The sequence below is a fragment of the Gorilla gorilla genome, chromosome 4 (assembly GCF_029281585.2).
Source record: "Gorilla gorilla gorilla isolate KB3781 chromosome 4, NHGRI_mGorGor1-v2.1_pri, whole genome shotgun sequence".
NCBI classification, from domain to species: Eukaryota; Metazoa; Chordata; class Mammalia; order Primates; family Hominidae; genus Gorilla; species Gorilla gorilla.
The window spans coordinates 157,466,196-157,485,078 of record NC_073228.2 but is presented as its reverse complement, the minus strand read 5'-3'; the positions used below and the strand labels follow the sequence as shown (position 1 = coordinate 157,485,078).

The window sequence follows — 18,883 nt, the reverse complement described above, 5'->3', positions numbered from 1 at the left end:
GTAGCTGTTCTTAAATCAGTGAAAACACCATAAATATTGAGAAGAAAAAAGCATTCGTGTTGACTTATCCAGTTACATTTGGAACCAGGGAGGCACACTTGGATATCTGCAAACACACCAACAGATATACCTCATACAAGTATCCAGTATTGGCAAAGCATTGTAAATGTCAGTCAGGGTCTCACAAACTAATTTCTCTCAGCCCTGGGATTTAGGATAAAATGCTGGCACTTTCTGGCAGAAGGTCAGGGACTCCAGGTTGGGCTATTGATTGCAAGACTGCATGGGTGTACTACCTGGCCTGGGAATAGTTGGTCTTCCAGAGAGTCCCTTCATCTTTACTCTGCCCCAACTGTTGTGGTCAGGAATGACACCGGGCCAAGGCCATTTCAGAGCAAGAGCAAATTTCCTGGTATGAGGTGGGCCCTTATGGCTACAGTTCCCAGTGGACTTAAAACCAATTGCATCTACCCTTTACATGATCAAAACCTTCCTATCTAGAAAAGGCCAAGCAAATACTCATAGCATGCCCATCTTTTGATGAAAAGCCGGTTTACACCTTCACAGGCCTCCCATATAGTAGGTGCCCATTGAATGTTTGATAAAAAGAAGAATGAAAGTCCAAACATGATAAATATGAAAGCTACTGGGAACCAGGTAAGAAATATTGTAGTAAATCATTTATTTGTCCATTTACTCATTCACTCATGAGTGCTTAACACTGTCAGGCCCATGCTATACATAGAAATGTAGCAGAGAAGAAGACAGGTGTGATCCTTGCTTTCAAGTTACCTAAGGTCTAGTGAGAAAGGTCAATATTACACAAGTAATTATAGAGCAAAATGAGTGGACCCAAACTTGATCTTGGAGCTCAGGGAAGGTCTTGCAGCAAAAGCATGAAGCCTGAAAAAAAAAGTGCCTTTGGTTGGGTGAAGAGGGCTGGGAACACCAAGCAGAAAATATGCATGTATTGAGGTTCAGAGTCAGAGCCACAGAGGGTTACTGCCCTCTGTCACAGAAACTGCCTGTGAATGTCAGCCTAGATTCAAATCTTAGCTCCACCACCTCCTAGCTGTGCAACCTCAGGAGGGCTACTCAACCTTTTAGTGCCTCAGTATCCTTTGCTGCAACATAAGGATTATTATGGTATTTCTCATAGCTGTTGTGAGGATTAACTATGTTACCTGTGAGATTCTTAGAGAACAGTGCTTGGCACATAGTAAGTATTTACCTAAAATCCTGTGTCTCCTGGAGCTCCATTTCCCTCCCATTGTATTCTCTATTTTTCTGTCTTAAAAAGAGGGATAGGTAAGGAAACAAGGACCAAACTCTTCTAGTTACATAGCTCACCAACCATCTGCCAAAATTAGTGCTAAGGGGCCCCTCTTGCTTGAAGGCTGCTGGTGACAGTGAGTTTCCATGCTCTGTCAGAGCAATCATAGTCACTGTCTTACATATCTGAAATGGTCCAAAGGATGCTGACCCAGCATGAAAAAGGCCATTCCAAATCAGCCGAGGTGTGCATGGTTTGCAAGATCGAAAGATACAAACACCAAGTGCTTGAGATTAATAGAACAGCCTCTTCCTTAAGCTTAAGGGAGCCAGTGTGGCTATGAGAGACATTTTTTGATACCTCTGAACTGAAGACAATCAGGAAAACTAGAACCCTAAATCACACAGGCAGGAAGATTGTTTTGCTGAATTTTTTCCTTTTGAAAACATTATGCCAATTCTAGAACAAATTGAGATCTTCCAGAAAAATATGATTTGCATAAATGGTCATGAGTAAGTGACAGAGTTAGGATGAGACCCTGGGCTTCTGTTGCACTCTGTGTCCTAAAACTTTACATACATTAACTCATTTTATCTTTATCTTATGAGATCCACATTAATATTCCCACTCATAGGTGAGACAGCTGAGGTACAGAGAGGAGAAGTGACTTGCAACGGACAAACAGCTAGTAAGTAGCTGAGCCAGATTTCAAACCCAGGCAGTTTAAGGAAGAAAGGAGTTTATTTCTTGGCTTTGCTCAATTATAATACCAGTCCTAAGAATTGCAAAGGTTTCCCCAGTTTGGGCAGTGTGGCCCAATGGAGAACAAGCCTAATCCTTAGAATGGGAAAGGTTTTAAGTTTGAATTCCAGTTTTAGTCAAATGACCTTACAAAAGGTTTTTCAACAACTTGAACTTCATTTTTCTCCTTATAAAATGGGACCAGAATCTTACTTTTCCTGGAGGGAGGCAGAAAATCTCAGAGGTCTCTGGGGTGAATTCTCTCAGAGGATGGGGGTAAGTACAAAGAGTAACCTAGACTGGGATGCTTGGATCACCTTGGAAGACAGCATCCTTTGGCATCTGGGGTTTGTCTTTCCATCCACCCACTCTCCTTTTCCTTCCAAAGGCTCTGGGCAGTGTCAGCTCTGGAGATCACAAAGTGTCTGTTACAGAACAGTGAGGTGAGAGCAGAGCGGGAGAGGGAAGGCTGTGTGGGAGGAAGAAGAGGAAACTGGAATAAGCTTCATCAGCAAAGAGAGTCCTTGAGAGGGGCACAGTGGGGAGGAGGAAGCACTTCTGAGCTCCCTCTCTGTCTCTGTCTCTGCTCCTGCCCCACCCCCAACACAGAGGCATATGGGCACATTGTGAAAAGGCAGTTTGGGGAAAAGAAGCCACAAAGAAGGAGCAAGTGATTACTCCAAATCCTAGCCCAACTTTGCTGTTTAACTTCTGGGTGGATTCAGACAGATCACCTCCTTTCTCTCATTCTTGAGTGTCTGTTTTATAAAATGAGGGGCTGGGTGAGACGAGTTTCATAGGTACCCTTCAGCTTTCACTCCGCTGGATTCTTCAAGCAAGGGGGAGGGCACACTCTACATGACTACTGGCCTTGTGGATGCAGCCTCACGAGCCTTCCCAGACACCCCACAGCTGAGGCGGCCTCCCTGGCCTCTGATCACCACACTGTGACAGGGTAGGTGGCCATCTATGAGGCTTAGATACTTTCACAGGCTGTGATTTTTCTCTGGCATTCTTTTGAGAACGTTATTTTACATGTTCTAATCTAGCTGGAAGAAAAGGTCAGGTTGCTTCTGGGACAAAGTTCAGCCTCATGCTTCTTAGTCCTTCTTGCATGAGCCCAGTGCAGTATCAGGCATACGGACAGGCCTGGTCCATGTTTGGTGGCTGTCTGGACAGCTGTAAGAAGCACATCCTGAGAGAAGGCACTGGGGGAACAGGGTTGTGTCCAGACTGAAGATGCAAACACCAAAGAGTAAGCAAGGCAGCCATTTTCAAATACTCAAAGGCTGCTTTGTGGGAAGGCACAGGTAAGTTTTGCAAGAGCCAGAGGGCATTAGAGTCAGAAGTGATGAGAGGGTGACACAGGGTGAGCAGCACACAGGCCGTGCCCTGTTCCAGGAAGAGTGCAGAAACTGTCTGAGCCCTTTGAGAAGAAAAAGGGCTGCCTCAGAGGTAGGACTTTTCCATCACTGGGTATTATTCAAGCATGAGCCTGATGGCTGAGTTTCTGCTGGGGACATTGTAGAGGAAATTCTGGCTCTCTACATGAAATGGGTTAGAAGGCCTCTTAGGCCTGTCTTTAACTACTTATTTGCATATTCATAATTAAATTCATATTCCTACTACCTCTACTTCTTCTAGCATAGGTGCTAAAAGATTTTGCCTTTAAGTACATTTGATATGTAGGTGCTGACATTATTTTCTAGGAATTCATTTTATTCATTCATTCATTCATTCATTGACTTTTTAAAGCACACCTGTTATGTGCAACTCACTTTGCCAGGCCCTGGGAATTCAACAGAGAATAAGTCACACACAATCCTTCCTCTAGGAGCTTGTAGATAAACAGGGAATAAGACATTAAATAATAGAGAATCAGTTATCTAATCTCAAGTATAGTAAGTGAAAAAATATCTGGGGCTATGGCAGCATAAAACAGGTAGATGTGATTTCATTTCCGAGAGCGTTGAGGGATCTCACTTAGTTCTCATAAAACCCTATGAGGATGTACATAATATCATTCTCTTTTTTAAAGATAAGGCAACAAAAACTCAGAAAAGGTAGATAAATCGACTAATGTTACATAGCTAATAAGTATAAAAGTCAGAATTCAAACCCAGAACTGGCTCCAAAGCCACCCTTCCCAACTACTATACCACCTGCCTAACCAGAAGCTGCAGAAACTAAACATAACTGTGAGGTACGGAGCCAACAGGAAGAGAGGCACTGAAGAAAGTGGATGAGCTCAGCTTTGCAGAAGGAGCCGACAGATTTATCACCACAGGGGAGCAAGGAGACTAAAGAACAGTTTCTGCTCAGGGCTGATCCAGCAGAGGAGCAGCAGCATGGGGCTGGGGGCTTGGAATAGCTGCCAAATAGATTAAAACTTCCAATCTAACATTCTATAGGAGTTAATCTGCAAGCACATGGCAGAAATGGCCGACTGTCCTGGTTCCCAAGTACCCCAATAAGACCTGGAATGGGCTAACTCCGTCATCTCTTCCTCAGCTTCTGTCACACTAGAAATAATAATTTTAATAAAATTCCATCAATGTAGTTGTAGTTCTTACCTTTGTGACTCACCAAAAGCAAATCTTAGACCAAATGAGTGTTTCTCAAAACAGAGGACCTGTGGACCTCTGTGGTGTGTCTGTAGAGCCAGTTTGGAAAATGCAGCACTAACAAGTGAATGCTTCAGTGCCACTGCGATTGCCAATATGAGTCCCTAAACCATGGAGTAAATGGTGAGACAGTTGTCCAATGGGAATTTGAGAGCCTGGGTTGGAATGTCAGATCTATTGCTGCTACTGTAGGCAAGATTTAAACTCAAGCTGTCTTGTCCAGGACAACCCCCTCTCTTTCCTGACTCTTTCCCCAACTCTCCCTGCCCAGCACTCACATGGCACGGTAGTAAGAACACAGATTTTGGGATTCCATGGCCCTTGAGGAGAAGTGCAGCTCCATCACTTTATATGTTTTGTGACTGTGGAAAAGTCAACCTTTCTGAAGCTCTGTTTCTTCATCTGAGGATAATATCAACCTCAAGGGCTATTGGGAAGGTTTAATTGACATGCATTTAAGTGTTTATCATAGTGTCTAGAATGTAGCAATCAGTCAATTGTGGAAGTTATTGCCATTGTTATTATTGTTGTAATTTATTAGGGGTTTAAGGAATTCTAATTCAGTGACTCAAGTGTCTCAGCATCAGGTTAGCCTGATCATCTTATTCTTATGCCCACATCTCTTGGTTTTTGTCATATTCCTGACAGCCAAACTCCATTAATTAGGTTCCTGTCTTTCTCCTCTGCAGCTCAGTCATGTAATGTCTCAGCCTCAGTTCCCACATCTGTAAAATGGGGATGATGAATTCCACCTTGTTTACTTCATAGGAGTATTATGATATCCAAAACCCGGTAGTATGATTCATACAGAAATATCACATAAACTATAATATGGTATAAAAATGAGAGAGATTGTTGACATTACTATTGTTATTACTCCTCTAGAAGGCACCATATGGTTCACACTGGTCAATGTTGTCCAACAAATTCAATATTTTTCAGACAGGAGTCTGCTGAACCCTGTGTAAATTCTCCCAATCTTCTAGTTCTCTATGAGAATTTTAAAATATGTGCTTTCATTCCAGTGAAATTCTAAATACCAATATAACAATCTGACCATTTACTCCATGGTTTAGGTACTCATATTGGCAACTGCAGTGGCACGGAAGCATTTGCTTGTTGGTGCCACATTTCCCAAACTGGCTCTACAGAAACACTACAGAGGTCCACAGGTCCTCTGTTTTGAGAAACACTCATTTGGTCTAAGATTTGCTTCTGGTGAGTCACAAAGATAAGAACTACAACTCTGGAGGACTCTGGCTGCCAGATGTCTGCACTCCCCACAGTCTCAGAGCAGGGAGTGAATGCACAGTCAGTGTTAGGGTTTGGAGGACCACTGGCAGCCAGGCTCAGCACTCGTGTGTTCCAGGACCCAGGCACGTCTGTGAGAGATAGTGGCATAGCTTTCCAATTTCTGCATGGTTCAAGTTCATCTTATGCCCACACCAATGCTATGGAAATAAACATACATATCTCTCCTATAAAATATGGATATATATGCAAGCATATATATGCATATGTACATACACACCATATGTGAATATGTACAGATGGGCGGATTTAATATGTGAAGTAAGAATTTTCCATTTGTGCAGAACACTTTTAACTTTTTAAAGCATGGTGGCGTTTGGCAACATATTTGGTCTCCCCAGTGACACTATGAGTAGGTAGAGTAGGAATTATTGTTCTCAATTGACAGATGAGGAAACTGAGGATTGGAGAGTTGTCCAAGAATACAGAGCCAGCTAAGAGTGGCATCTGGACAAAAAAACAAGGTTTTTTGTTTGTTTGTTTGTTTTTGTTTTGTTTTGTTTTGCTTTGACTCCTTGGCTATAAGTTCTCTTCTCTAACCTACAATCTCCTCCCCTCCTCTCTTCTGGCAGCCCTTCAAAGCTGGCTATTTGAACCCCAGAAGCATTCCTCCGAAGTGATCTGCTAAAAGAATGCTGCTGGCTACTTTGAAGCTCATGCATTCTGACAGGGACAGAAAGAACTGTAAAATAAAAGTGTAGCTCCCTCCTTTTGTTAAACCTTTCAAAGCCTTCCTTGGTCTCTAACTCTATAATTACACCCTAATCAGAAACATTCCGAAGGAGTGGGTCAGTTCTATGCAGCAGTAGGCTAATTATGTGGCAGAAATTCTAAAAATTATCGTCTTATGAATTGCATTATTCCTCTGAAGGGGGAAGAAAACACACCACATACTCGACTATGTTTCAAACTGAATTAATTAGTAATTTGAAGCCTAACTATCAACTAATCTATTGAAACATGCAAGTCTTTTTTATTTGGATGGTATATGCAATTTTCATCCTATTAGCTGGCAGTTGTAAGCATTTGAGAGGTCATTAGGTCAGAAGAAGAAAAATGCAGATCAGAAGGATACAACAACCCAAGAGGCTGACTTGGTGATGCTGTGACTGAGGGGTTACTTGGCAACAGATGGAGGCTGGCAATGTAATTACCTGGGGTCTTTCAGTGTCTCTAAGGCCACTGGCATGCAATTTCTATCTCACCCCAGAGAGGTAATTATGCCTATCCCCACCCTTGTTCTGTGTATTCTTGTTCTATGCATTGTTTTGTGTATTCTTAAGCAGCAGGGTGCCCACAAAGTTTCACTGAGAGATGGCCCGGAGTTATAGAAAAGGCCTGAATACTGCCTGCTACCCTTGGTGACAGGCCTAGCTCTAGTGCTGCCTCACTGTGTGACCTTGTCCAAGTCACACCCCTTTGCTGGTTGTTTCCCTATAAACAAGCGAGGTTTAAGTGGAGTTGACTTCCTAAGTCCACTCTAGCACTAAGGATCTGGGAGTCAAGGGATGTTAAGGGCTTTCCTCACTCCGAAGTCAAAAATTCCATTTTTGCAAATGGTCTTTGGAGGGTGAGACTCTTGGTTCCCCAAAAGTGTCTGGAGAGCCACCCTCATTTAAAATGCAAATACCTCTGAGAAAGGTAATACATTTAGCCATTAACAGCTGGGCCTAAATTAACCTACCTCTCTAAGCCCTTCTTATTTCAAGTCCTCACTCCGAAATATTGCCAAGACAAGTTAGTTGAAGAAGGGGAAAGAAGAGTAAGGCAGGGATCTATCTAAGGCTGGATACCAGGTCAGAAAGAAGGACAGAATTTATGGATTAGGCAGGATGCTTTGGTCACATTTTTAGATTCATGCACCCTGTGCCTTATTTCTACTAACAGACTTTACTCCAGAAATGAGTAACAAATATTAATCCTTTGTTTAATTAATATTGCTCATAGAGATAATCAACACAAAATAACATGGTTAAAACTGAAGCCAGTTATATGCTCAGTTAAGTAAGTTAAAACCTGAAAATTTGTTATAGATAAAAAGCTAGAAAACACTTCTTAATGGAAACATGGAAAATTGCAAAGACAGAACAGGATAATAAACTGTAGAAATAGTTATCATTAAGAGACACTTGCCATCATTCAAACTGTCACATGGAAAAATTTGTTATTGATTAAAATTTGATGGGTGATGCAGCCACTTTGGAAAATAATTTTGGAGTTCCTCAAAATGTTAAACATAGAGTTATCATATCACCCAGTAATTCCATGCCTAGGTATATATTAAAGTGAAAATCTTGTACACTAATATTCTATAGCAGCATTATTCATAATAGCCAAAAAGTGAAAACAACCCAAATGTGCATGAACTGAAAAATGGATAAAGAAAATGTGGTATATGCTCATAATGAAATATTGTTTGGCAATAAAAAGGAATCAAGTACTGATACATGCTGCAACATGGGTGAAACTTGAAAATGTTATGCTAAGTGAAAGAAGTCAATTACAAATGACCACATATTGTATGATTTCACATATATGACATGCTCCAAACAGGCAAATACATAAGGATAGAAAGTAAATTAATGGTTGCCTAGGGCTGGAGGAGCTTAGGGGATGATAAGGAGTCATTGCTAATAGGTAAGGGATTTCTCCTAGCAGTGATGAAGAATTTTCAAATAAGATTGTGGTGATGGTTTCATAACTTTGTGAATATATTGAAAACCATTTAATTGTACACTTTAAATGGATGAATTGTGTGCTTTATAAAATATGTCTCAATAAAGCCTTTAAAAATGGGGCTAAACACCAAATAAAAATACATTTGGCTTTGGATAGAAAAGCTAGAAGAATCAAACTTCATGACAAAAAAGGTGGAGGTACAAAACATGACCCAGAAAAAATAGACTTGACAGAAATAATGGTTACAAAAGAAAACTCATAATGGTATGTACTACTAGGTAAAATTTAATATATACAAAAAATGATTTGATGAGTTGTTTTCTTTGTAATATAAAAAACAGTAGCACTCAATACAATGATCTGTAGTACATTAAAACAAATATATATATATATATATTTTAAAAAACAAACTTATCTATGCCATATAGAAAAGTGAATATAAACTAAATGGACATAATATTGTTCATGCTGGGAAGTTGTTTCTGGTTAAAATTTTGTCAATACTAGTGTAATTATGATGTAAATGTATTTATTTATAAGAAGTAAAACTATCACTGGGGTCAAAATGGAGGACCCAAACCAGTAAGATCAAGACATCTTGCATTAATCAAAGATGTGGTGATTTTGTCCCTATTGCGAAGGGGCAGAGCCAATTAAAGCTGGAATTGTGAAGATGATAAAGCTGTGCCCACCAGTATGTTCTCTTCCAAGGAAGGTTAGAGGTTCATGAATAGTGTGCTGTGGTTTGATGAGTGGGATGTGGAGAAGATAAAAATGTCGTATTGCCAAGACTCATTATTACAGCCCTGAATTGCCCCTTCCACCTACTCAGTTTACATCAGCCAGTGACCACAGAAGCAAGGTAGGGCCCCATACCTGGAAAGGACTTGAGCTGAGAGCCCGCAGTGCTCTACTCACCAGATTTGCAAGAATGTAGTGGTAGCCGATGCCATTCTTCTCCAGCTTTATAATCTGCAAAACATAATAGGTGGAGACTCATTAATCATACTAACAGTTAAAGCCATGACAACAACAGTAATAATGGCAGCTGATATCGAGTGCTTACAATGTGCCCTACCCTAAGTACTAGAACTACAATATCCCAACCATCCAATGATGGTGGCATTGTTAGCATCCTTATTTTACAAATAAGGAATAGGCATGGACTGCCTATTATATAACCTCTGTAAGTTGTAATCTTACAGCTACTAAGTGGCAGATACAGAATTTGAAATCAGTTTTGTCTGATTCCAAGGGTAGAGTGGTGTTACTGTAACCCCAAGGACCCATCTGAAATGCTCACTGCATTCTTTCTTTCATAAACCTTCCTTGTATGTGGAGATTCTTCTTTAGGTGGGAATTTTATGTTGCATGAAATCTGTCATGACAATATTCACTGATTGGAAGGACCGATGAGTTAATAGATGGATGGTGGATGAATGGTCAGATGGGTATGTGGATGACTTCACCTTCAATTCCTTGCATGAACCATATATAGATGCTCTTTCTTTTTCTGAATTTTGTGCCTTCCTCCCTGAGTCAGTTAGGTACTCAGACATTAATGGATTGCCCAACTTAGAAGCTGGAAGGGAAGGTTAGGATCATCTGGTCCAAACCCTCACTGTACAGATAGGAAGTCAAGACCCAAAGAGGGAAAGTGTTTTGCCCAGATCTGATAGTAGCCTGGTGGCAGTATCAGGACAGGGACCTGACTCCTGTGAACTTTTCCATTTGATGTTTGATTATGGTTAATCATTAAGAACCAGTGTCAATGAATACCCTTTTATCCCAAAATGCAGACTATCCCTAATCATCACAGGTAGAAAAAATATTTGTGGAAAGAACTGCCCAGAAGTTTGCTTGGGCAGGAGACACACCTAATAATGAATGGTTAAGACTACAGACCTTGGTTTTAGATCTAGCTCAGCCTGCAGATTAACTTGATCTAATTCCATATTTTTTTTTAATCATCAAATTGGGGTTAGTGTACTCTGCTCGGTGTCTCTCCCCCTGCACTGTTGCAAGGAGACATATAACAAATGATAAGCACTTGGGCTTCTTCTCTAACTGAATAAATTTTCAAGGTTATTAAAATCCACATTCAGACATCTACTTAATTGGATGTATGTGCATAGTGACTCACATTTTTTTATGTGGGGAATAATTAAATGCAAGCACACAAAATGAATTCTTTGAAATAGTGGTTAGATTGTGAAATTCCAGACCACGGAGCTCAAATACTATTGGGATGATAGTTTTATTAATAATTCTTCGTTACTTTTTCATCTGCTTGTCAAATGGTTTGCTGCCTTTTCAACAATGAGATACCTTTATCAAGAATCTATTTAGCTTCTAATAAACACAAAACAGCAAATACGTGATATTTTAAAACCAACCACATTCAAGCAATGGAGAAATATTGTCCCCACAAGATGAAAGTACAAATTGAAACAAAGGAAACAGCTGATAACTGATGACTTTTGATTTATAAAAACTGGCAATTTCATATGATCCAACCTGATACCAACCTTCCCATCTATCTATTCCCCAACCTATACATTGACCTTCCCTCCTCTAATACCTTCCTTTCACAAATATGTATTAAGAGCTTGCTATGGGTGAAGCACTATTGGCAACACAGTGGAAAGGTGAAAGAAGCATGGTGCTTGCCCTCTTGGAGGTTACACTTCATTGAGAGGAGATCCATAATAAATAGGTGAACAGATAAATATATACAGGGTAACAAACTGAGAAAGGTGTTATAAATGTAAGAAGCAATTTCACAAGGGGTCCATCACCTCACTGACGCCCATTACTTCAAAGCTCATTCCCAATGCATTGCCTTCATTCACAATATTTGTGTCTGAATGGCCTCTCCCATTCTCTCTGATTGTTCGTATCCTTAATGGCTGAGCTCCAATCTCAACTCCTCTGTAAAACCCTCTATGATTAACTAATTAAACCATTCAACAAACATTTATTGAACATAAATTATATGCCAAGCACTACACTATGTGCTGGGGAAAGAGTATTGAGCAAGTGAGGGAAGGTCTCTGTGCCCTCATTGAGTTGAGTTGACATTTTAGTAGGGTGCCACATGGTCAATATATAAATAGATAAATGAACAAGATTTCAGCAGGTACAAGCACCATGAAGACAATAACATAGGGGGATGTGATGGATGACCTCAACAGGTACTGGTCTACTCTCACTTCTAACTAATTTTGTGCTTAATGACTGTTTTACATGCTTTGGCATCGTATATTGATAAAGTATTATATTCTAATAATCCTGTTCCTTGCTCACAAACCTTCACTGACTCCCCATTGTTTACAGAATAAACCCTAAACTCTTTCTAATGGTTTCCAAGGATATTCTTGATTGTGTGTTTATCTTCCTGCCATCCTCTCCAGTGGACGCTCAGCATCCATCACTCAGCCTGCAAAACCGCAGTATGAAACCTAGCCCTCACATGCCCTCTGGGCCTCCTGACATGCCTTTTCCTCCATCTTAAAGGCTCTTATCCAGCCAATGGCTACCTATAGAAATCCAGATTTATCTTACATTTAAGAACTTTCTTAGAGGCTTCATTGATTCCTTATTCTTTCAATTCACTGAAAAGAATGTATTGAATACTTTATTTGGTGTCAAGCACTATCCAAGGCATTGTGGACTCAGCAGGGAAGAGAATAAAACAAAAATCCCTGGCATCGTCGAGCTTAGATTTTAGTTGGGGGGATGCTGGAGACAGACACAGGCAGTTAATTCCCTATTTGGAATTTTGAGTCACTGTTTTTTTCCTCAGATTAGGTGGAAAATTTTGTGTTAGACTGTATGCAGTTACTGAATGTAACTGTATCCCAGGTACATTCCCAGTTACTGAATGTGAGATAGTCTAGGATGATGCTAAGTGTGAGACTGTAAGTCAGAGACGTAAGTTGTAGGCTCATTACTGTCATTCATTAGTTGTCTGAGCCTAAGGCAAATAACTTAATCAATTTGACCGTCAGTCATTCTATCTATAAAATGTAAGCATAAGCAAAGAATCAAGTGATCTGTAAAATCCTTTCAACTCTTTGGTCTTACTTTTCAAAATAGATGAATGAAACAATTTTAAAAAATGTTAATATGCTACAATCTAAAATACCCATACAAACGGGTCACTTCTTTACAAAACGCAAGTTTGCCCTTTGAGAGAGGAGTTAATTATAGATAGCAGAAGCAGAAAAGTTGCATTTTTAAGAAGCTAGGCTCTTTGGCCAGACCAAGATAGGTTTGACTTCCTGCTTTTATCATATGCTAGCTGTGAGATGTTGGGCAAGTATAATCTCTCTTTTCTTCATCTATAAAATAGGGGAATTGAAAAAAGCTGTTTTACAAAGTTGATGTGGGAATGAAGTAGGATTATGCATGGGAAGGTCTTGGCATAGTATCTGGTATACCATACACACTAAAAAAATAGTAGCAATAGCTACTGTCTGTACCATAGAACAATATACAATAGGTCATCTGTCTATTAATATGTCATTATCATTTGGAACTTTTTCCATCGACTATGTTATCTTGCCTTTTTATCAGTTTTATAGAACAGAGACCTTCATTCACATTTTACAGATGGATTCACCTATGCCCAAGGAAGAAAGTAACTCAAGAAGCTGGTCCTAGTAGGAACTAGGAATAGCAAAAATAGGCAAATGCTTGCATGTACCACTTACTGTGGGGCAGACTCTGTTCTAAGTGCTTCACATGTATTGATTCTTTTAATTCTCACAAGAGCCCTCTAAAAGTGGCTATTATTATGATGATGATGCCGATTTTACAGATCAAGAACTTGAGATGTAGAAGGATTAAAAACCTGGTCAAGGTCATAAAGCCAGTAAATACTAGAGCTGGGATTTGAACCCTAGCCAGTCTGGTTTTATCTCTGCTCTTAACTATTATCTTATCCTGCCTGAATTGAAAACTGCAATTCAAATCCCTGACTCCGGCCCAGAGAACTTCCATCTCAATGGAACAAGTTTTGCTGGGTTTCTCTTTCCAAGAGAGAAGGCCAAATTTGTACTTCATAAAGTAGAACAGTTAGTGCCTTAAAGAATCCATAACATTCAAACTCTCTCCGTGTTCTATTGCTGAGGCCTCTGAGTAATAGCTGTCCTAGTACCGAGATTCTCTGTGAGGGCCCCAGGGGTCTTGAAGGCCATTAACAAACTTTGTCATGTTGTCAAGTGCCTAAAACTATCAATTTTATTGTATGACATTGTTCAAAAGTTATTGCAAAGTCTGCTACCTTGCTAGCTCTGAATCTGAATACATGAATGTAGTTTAAAAAGATAAGGAATCTACAAAAAATCCTGCTAATTCTGTGGTGGGCATGTGCTTTTGTTTTGAGACCAGGGGAAGCACAGTTTAGAGAGATCTAGCTCAAGACTGTTGAAGTTACAATGCCTGTTTATAGAAGAATGTACTATCAATTGATTTCTCAATGGGAAGGGCATGTTCAAGGAAACAATGGAAATAAAGGTGGCTGCTGCTTCCTTAGCCTTTCAAAACAGGTAAGAAGGTGAAAGGAGTGAGATGCCAAACCCCGGATCATGAGTGACAGAGTCCAGAGTCGAACCCAGAAATTTGGCCCCATAAGCTGTGTTCCTAATATGATAACATTTCATAAACTCTAAAATGGAATGTAATTTATCATTATTATTTTTTATTATTTTTCGAGACGGAGTCTTGCTCTGTTGCCTAGGCTGGAGTGCAGTAGCACAATCTTGGCTCACTGCAACCTCCACCTCCCAGGTTCAAGGGATTCTCCTGCCTCACTGTCTCACCCTCCTGAGTAGCTGAGATTATGGGTACATGCCACAACACCAAGCTAATTTTTTTTTTTTTTTTTTTTTTTTTAGTGGAGGCAGGGTTTCACCATGTTGGCTAGGCTAGTCTTGAACTCCTGACCTCAGGTGATCCGCCTGCCTCAGTCTCCCAAAGTGCTGAGATTACAGGCCTGAGCCACTGCATCCAGCATTTTTTTTTTTTTTTTTTTTTTTACAATAAAGGGATACATTGGAGTTAACAGGTCTCAGAACCATTTGAAGCCCTATGTCAAGGTTCCCATTGTTTGTGCTATTTCAGAATTAAATTTTGTGAATTACAGAAAATGAGATAGAGGTCTTCTAGTCTCACCTAGTCAAGAACCCTCTTTATAACCCTCTTTATAACACCCAAGGCAAAAGTGTGTCTGGCTATTCCTGAATCACCTCCCGCACCCACCCTGAGCCCTTGCTGCTTTCACTACCTGGCCCAAGATAGCATTGAGGCGTTCTGATTCACAGTCCACCACCACCAGCCGCTCCTTTTTCTTCTCCAGGTCCTGAAAGAGCATCCGGTATCCCTCCTCTGTGGTTGTCAAAATGTTGACTGCTGTCACCTGCCAGTTCTTCTCAGCAGCTGTGTCCAGGACTTTCTGCAGGACGGATAAGCCTAAAGTTCAGATGAGTAGAAGAGAAATGACAGACAATCAGGATTTGTGGGCATCACCCACTCCCTTCAGGCACCTGCCTCCCCTGGCTACCCCCAAACCCACTCTTCTGCCAAACTCAGTTCTAGTTTTCTCTGGCTGCAAAACTCTGAACTCTGTGAGATCAGACACTGTGTTTCTGAACATAGATGGTAGAATTAGTGATTAAAAAACAATCTGAGGCTCAAATCCAACATATGGCTAAATGACCTTGTGCAGGCTCATTAGCCTCTTCAAACTTTAGTTTCTTCAAAGGTAAAGTGTGGTGTAAATAATGCTCACCTCATAATGTCATTATGAGGATTAAGTGAGAATGTCTGATACATAGCAGAGCCTGACACCTGCAAGGGTTTTATAAATATTAGCTGTTAGTTTTATTCGGCACTCAGTAACTGCTTATTAAATGTGCCAACCTAGCATCTAAATGGTCACCTAATAACTGCTGATCAAATTTGTGAATGTTCAATATAGTATCTTTAATACCTAATACTTTGTCTCCCACACAGTAGGTGTTTAATATGTGTCCTGGCAGGCCAGGCCCAGTGGCTCACGCCTGTAATCCCAGCACTTTGGGAGGTCGAGGTGGGTGGATCACCTGAGGTCAGGAGTTTGAGACCAGCCTGGCAAACATGATGAAACCCCATCTCTACTAAAAAAAATTACAAAAATTAGCCAGGCATGGTGGCAGGTACCTGTAATCCCAGCTACCTGGTAGGCTGAGGCAGGAGAATTGCTTGAACCTGGGAGGCAGAGGTTGCAGTGAGCCCACATCGTGCCATTGCACTCCAGCCTGGGTGACAAGAGTGAAACTCTGTCTCAACTAACTAACTAACTAAATAAATAAATAAATAAAATGTGTCCTGAATTAAACTACTCTCTTCTGATTTATAGCTAAATGAGTAGAGAGGCCATTACTCAATGCTGCTTTGTTTCTTCTTGGAGAATTAGATGGTGTATTAGTTTCCTATTGCTGCTGTAACAAGTTATCACACACTTACTGGCTTAAAACAACGCAAATGTACTATCTTACAGTTCTTGAGGTAAGATGCTTGAGATAGGTGTCCCAGGCTAAAATCAAGGTGTCAGCAGGGCTGTGTTGGTGTCTAAAGGTTCTAGGGAAGAATCCACTCTCTTGCCATTCCAACTTCTAGAGGCTACCTGCATTTCTTGGCATATGGCCCCTTCCATCTTCAAGGCCAGTAATGGTGGTCGTCTTTCTCACATTGCACCACTCTGACACTGACTCTTCTGACTCCAACTTCCACATTTAAGGACCTTGTGATTACATTGTGTCCCCCCAGCATAATCCAGGATAATTACCCTATTAAAGGTCAATAGTTTGGCAACCTTAATCCCATCTGCAGCCTTCATTTTCCTTTGCCATGTAACACAGACATATTTGCAGGTTCTAGTGATTGCAACATGAACATCTTGGGGGGGGGGGTGTCATTATTAATTATTCACAGATATTATTTTGATCTTGCATGGATTTTTTGTATGTATGTCATTTCTGACTTTCAGTAACACAGTTAACCTCTTCCACAGTGACCAATATGGTATCTGGCCTCAAGAATCATCTGCAGATTGGTTCTGCTATGCCTTCCTATCTTTGTTTCCTTTTCAGTGCAAGTTGTTTGGTGAGTTTGAGACTAACATTTACTGAAAATGTAGTGTGTCTGGCACTGTTCTACTGGTTTTAATTCACTTAATCTTTCAAGGTAGGTACTATTATTATCCCTATTTTATAGTGTGGAAATTGAGGCTTAGAGAGATTTAGTCATTAGTCCAAGGTCACACAGCTGACAAATGGCAGGGCTCTGAGCTCTGAGTTCTGAGGTAGGTGGAACTCTTTTGAGAGTGTGGGTGCTTCTGCTGACCCCAGAGATGATCTCCCACAAGCAAAGGTACATTTTTCTGGCTTTATTACTTCCAGGCCTCCAGCTACATTATGCTGCAAAGCTGTCCTGAAATAGACTTCCAGGTGACCCCTGCAATAGTTGCAGTCTGAGAAGGGAAGTCATCAAAGTGGGGACAGTGAAGAGAAAATCAAAGAAAATAGGGTGTTCCTGGTTTCTTCTGTTGGCTCCTTCCCATCTGAACGACGCCTGCCTAACTGCCTGAAAAATCACTTTCACAAACCTCTCTCCAATGCAAAAGTTTTCTAAGACTCCCTGCAGGCAACCACATCAGTACTGCACTCCTCTGTCTCACCTTTCAGGTCTTGCATGACCCATTTATTTGTTTGCACCAGTAGTGAATAAATTATTACAAGACTATTTAGTATACAATGAGAAGGTAGGACAGTACAAGACAAACACCACGGGAGTTGGAGAGAGTGCTCCCATCCAGAGAATTGGGGAATAGGGACAGCCTGCAAAAGAGGAGAAGGATTTACAGAAGTAAATTGGAGAAGGGAAGTGCATTCCAGAAAACTGGAAAAACATGAGTAAAGACATAGAGAAGAAAAAGTATAGAAAACATTTGGAAAATGTGATGTTAAATTCAAAGGAGGAAGAATTAGAAAGCCCAGAGAAGGATGAAGATTATGATGAGGATGATGATGATGATGATAACATCTAAAACAGAGAAAGAATTTTGAGTTTTTACTATGTTGCAGGCACTGAACACTTCATAGTCATCTCATTCAGTTTCACAAAACCTTTATAAGATAGATATTGTTTTTATCCTCATTATAGACATGAGAAAATGAAGGCATAGAGAATTTTATCCCCATTATATAAATGCTGAAATTGAGGCAGAGAGAGTTTGTCCAAAGTCAAACAGCTGGAGAGGACAGAACCTAGGTTTCAGATCCAGATCTGTCTGACTCCGAAGTCTGAGGTCCTTTTGCATTGAGTTTGGACTCAGGAGCCATGAAAGCTTAGTGAGCTGTAGAGTGACATGGTGCATTAAGAGAATTATTCTCAGAATGCGTTTCCAAACTGAATTAGAGGTCAGCTACTGATAAATCAGTCAGATTTCTCAGAAATAAAGCATTTTTGATAATTTTCCCATATTTTTCAGGGAAGCAGTGAGGCATCATTCTCCTTTCTGCTGGTAATTTTCTCTCCATCCCTCAAAAGTCTCCCTCCCCTAACCCTTGGCTTACCCCGGTCGGCATCATAAATGTAGACAAATTTCTGCCACTTGTAATGGTCAATGATGCTGATGAGGGCATCCTGCAGTTCAGGGCGCAGCTGAAGGACAAACTGATTGGATGTATCAACGGGAAAGCTCGGCGTAATGAAGCAGACGTGGAGGGCCCCACAAAAGGAGGTCAGCATGTTGACAGTCCTACGTTCATAAAACCCAAAGATGGCATAGACTCCTTTGGAGAACTGGGAACAGACTACAAGAGAAGAGAAGGATTAATGAATAGAAGACTGCAAAAAGTGGTCAGATGACTCCAAAATGAATCCATCCACTAGTTCATCCATCCAACCCATCAATTATCCACCCAACTGTCATCTATCCATCTACCCATCCAACAAACCAATCCATCCATTCATCCTTTCAACACACCAGTCTATCCAACTGTCCATCCATCCTACCCATCTAACTACCCCACTCACACATTCACCTGTTCGACGCCTCATTCATCTGTGTAAATCCAATTTTATTAGGTATCTATTAGAAGCCAGAAGTTGTCATGGTTATTAATTACAGTAGCCATGTATATAAGACACTTTCATCTATTACCTTACCTGGTCTCTACAATGACCCTATTGAGGCTAGAAAGGGATG

General features: G+C 40.6%; 1 protein-coding gene across 6 annotated transcripts in view; it reads right to left on the bottom strand.

Moving 5' to 3' along the window:
• The window catches only part of GRIA1 (glutamate ionotropic receptor AMPA type subunit 1), a 322,677-nt gene that overhangs the window by 147,742 nt on the left and 156,052 nt on the right, over positions 1–18,883 (bottom strand). For all 6 annotated transcript variants that reach the window (XM_019028221.4, XM_004042863.5, XM_055389529.2 and 3 more), the window contains 3 exons: positions 18,249–18,488; positions 14,918–15,102; positions 9,547–9,600 (listed from right to left, as the gene is read on the bottom strand). In XM_019028221.4, the coding sequence (XP_018883766.1) occupies positions 9,547–9,600; positions 14,918–15,102; positions 18,249–18,488 (479 nt within the window). The remainder of the gene's footprint in view (positions 1–9,546; positions 9,601–14,917; positions 15,103–18,248; positions 18,489–18,883) is intronic.